Below are 2,792 nucleotides of genomic sequence, written 5' to 3' on the forward strand. Positions count from 1 at the left end.
GCCGGGCTCACAGCCGCGGTACAGCAGCCGGGACCCCCGCCCCGCGCCCCCCTCGTCCGCGCCTGACTATGAGAACGTGTTCATCGGCCAGGCAGCCTCGGAGCCTCAGTGGACTTCTCACGGGTGAGTGACCCCGCACGCGTCTAAACATCCGGACCCGGCCAGCCAGGGGTTCAAACCCCAGCTCTGTGTACAGTCACCATGTGGCGCCGGCTGCTCCGGACAGCACATGAGATTGGCTCAAACAAAACCAGGGGGGCAGGGGGGCCGCCCTGCTTCCTGGGCGCTGTGCATCCTGGGGCGAGGAGCTGTAGCTCTCTGAGCTCACCTCCCAAGGGTAACACCCCCTCCCCCCAGGGTGCTGGGTAAGGGCTGGAGAAGTTCCTGCGTGTGGGGACAGTTTCCACCTCACCACCTATAAACCCACTTTCTGGACAGGAAGAGGGGTGAGGGCCACCGCGGTTGTCAGCACCTTGCTCCAGTCCCTTGTGGCCCAGGTTGACTCTACACCTCCCAGTCAGCTTTGAGCATACAGCGTGGCCGGCCAAGGCAGCTACTAGAGCCCAACCCCCAAGGATGGTGGTGGGGGCTCGGGGAGCCTGGAAGCTGAGCCCTTCTGAGAAACGAGACAGTTAATGCAAAGCAGATGCAAACTCGGCCAAAGCAGAAGTGACTACACAGCTGCAGGGCACCAGTGGCGCACGCCTGCCAGCCCAGCTACTCAGCACCGTGTTCAAAGCCAGCCTGGGCAGGAAAGTCTGGGACCCTCATCTCCAGTGAACCACAAAAAGCCAGAAATGAGGCTGTGGCTCACATGGTAGAGCCCTAGCCTCGAGCACAAAAGCTCAGGGACAGTGCTCAGCCCAGAGTTCAAGCCCCAGCACTGGCCAGAGCCTCGGCCACCTGGTCCAGGATCAGTCCCTTGTGTGCCTGGCCTCCCTGAGATTTCTAGTGGCAGAAACGGAGGCTGAGGGAGGGAGAGGACTTGTCCAAGGTCGCCCAGTGAGGTGCAGTGAGGTCTGTCCACCATCTGAGTTCAGGGAAGTTCAAACTAAAGTGTGAATGACTCATAGGTGCCACTCAGCCAGGGTGACTTATTTTTTTAAGAGAGAGAGGGTCCCATAATGTGGCTTCAAACTCCTGGCCTCCAGGGGTCCCTCTGCCTCTGCCTGCTGAGTTGCTGGGGTTACAGATGTGTGCTGAGACACTGGGCTCCAAATGGCTGTCTGGCTTTTACTTATTTATTTTTTAATCCCAGGCCCAGAGCACATTAGAGGGTTTCTTTTTGTTTTGCTTTGTTTTTTCCCCTGGTTGTGGGGCTTGAACTCAGGGCCTGGGCGTTGTCCCTCAGCTCTTCAGCTCAAGACAAGCACTCTACCACTGGAGCCACAGCGCCACTTCCGGCTTATGTGGTGCTGAGGAATCGAACCCAGGGCCTCATGCATGCAAGGCAAGCGCTCTACCACTGAGCCACCTTCCCAGCCCCCATTATTTCTTATTTATTTCTTTTATTTGCAAGAGAGTATCTGCCTGTAATCATACTGCCTGGCCTGAACTCCAGATCTCTTCTCTGTCTCCTGAAAGCCTCGTCACGGCCTGAGCCCCAGGCCTCTAAGAGGTTTATTTCTGTATCATTGCCCCAAAGTCACAGTTTTGGGGGACCTAGAGAAACCTTTTCCGTTGGGTGGGTGCCGGCCTCCACCATTGCCAGCTTCCAGTTTTTCAAGAGGAAATTGAAACGACTTTGGTGTAAAACTCAGTCACTATCTCCATTTTAGGGAAGGAAGAGGCCTCAGACGGGGGTGTTGGGAGAGGGAGTAAATTCCTGCCTCCCCCGGGGGGATCGGGGCTCAGCTGAGGGCGCAGGACACTACCCTTGCCTCTGTTTCTCCAATTGTAAACCCCAGGGCAACTCAGCTGCCCTGATCTTTCTAAAAGCTCCTGCATTTGTGGCCTGGGGTGTGACTCTCGCGTGAAGTCCGGCCCAGCAAGCTTAAACCCTGAGTTCACAGCCTAGAACTGAGCCCCGCTCCAGGGCTCATGCCTAAAGTCCCAGCTTCTCTGGAGGCTGAGATCTGAGGATTGAGGTTCGAAGCCAGCCTGGGCAGGGAAGTCCCCATGAGACGCTTATCTCCAAGAACCACTAAAAAGTCAGAAGTGGCACTGTGACTCAACTCATAGAGCTCCAGTCTTGAGTAGAAAAGCTCAGCGGCAGTGCCCAGGCCCCGAGTTCAAGCCCTAAGAGTGCCAACATGAAAGAACACACATGAAAGAACAATCCCAGGCTGGGAAGGTGGCTCAGTGCTACCACTCAGTGCTCCGCTCACATGCATGAGGCCTTCGGTTTGATTCCTCGCCACCACATACACAGAAAAACCAGAAGTGGCACTGTGGCTAGAGTGCTAGCCTTGAGCACAGAGAGGCTCAGGGACAGCACCCAGGCCCTGAGTTCAAGCCCCAGGATTGGGGGATGGGGGGAGCAATCCCTGAGGAAGGCGCGGCCTTGGCACTGGGTGGTACAGTGAGCCACCTTCCCTCTCTGGATCTCTGCCCGGGCTCACAGCCTTGTCCTCACAGGGCTTCTGAGGACTGTGACTTCTACATGAACTACGAAGGCCCCAACGCCGACGCCCAGGCCGTCTACTGCAACCTGGAGTCTCTGGGCCGGGCCCTGACGGATGAAGAGGAGTACGTGGCTCCCGGGCGCTGAGCTCATGGCCGCGGCCCTGCTGCCTGCGTGGGCCCCGGGGAGGGCGTGGCTGCCTGCCCGGCTGAGGGCGGGCGGGGAACGG

General features: G+C 57.8%; 1 protein-coding gene across 1 annotated transcript in view; it reads left to right on the forward strand.

Moving 5' to 3' along the window:
• Positions 1-2,710, forward strand: part of Isyna1 (inositol-3-phosphate synthase 1) — a 9,083-nt gene extending 6,373 nt beyond the window's left edge. The window contains exons 8-9 of the mRNA XM_013028325.1: positions 14-123; positions 2,578-2,710. Of these exons, the coding sequence (XP_012883779.1) occupies positions 14-123; positions 2,578-2,710 (243 nt within the window). The remainder of the gene's footprint in view (positions 1-13; positions 124-2,577) is intronic.
• The last annotated feature ends 82 nt before the right edge of the window (positions 2,711-2,792 follow it).

This window comes from Dipodomys ordii, unplaced genomic scaffold, assembly GCF_000151885.1.
Source record: "Dipodomys ordii isolate 6190 unplaced genomic scaffold, Dord_2.0 Scaffold108, whole genome shotgun sequence".
NCBI lineage: Eukaryota > Metazoa > Chordata > Mammalia > Rodentia > Heteromyidae > Dipodomys > Dipodomys ordii.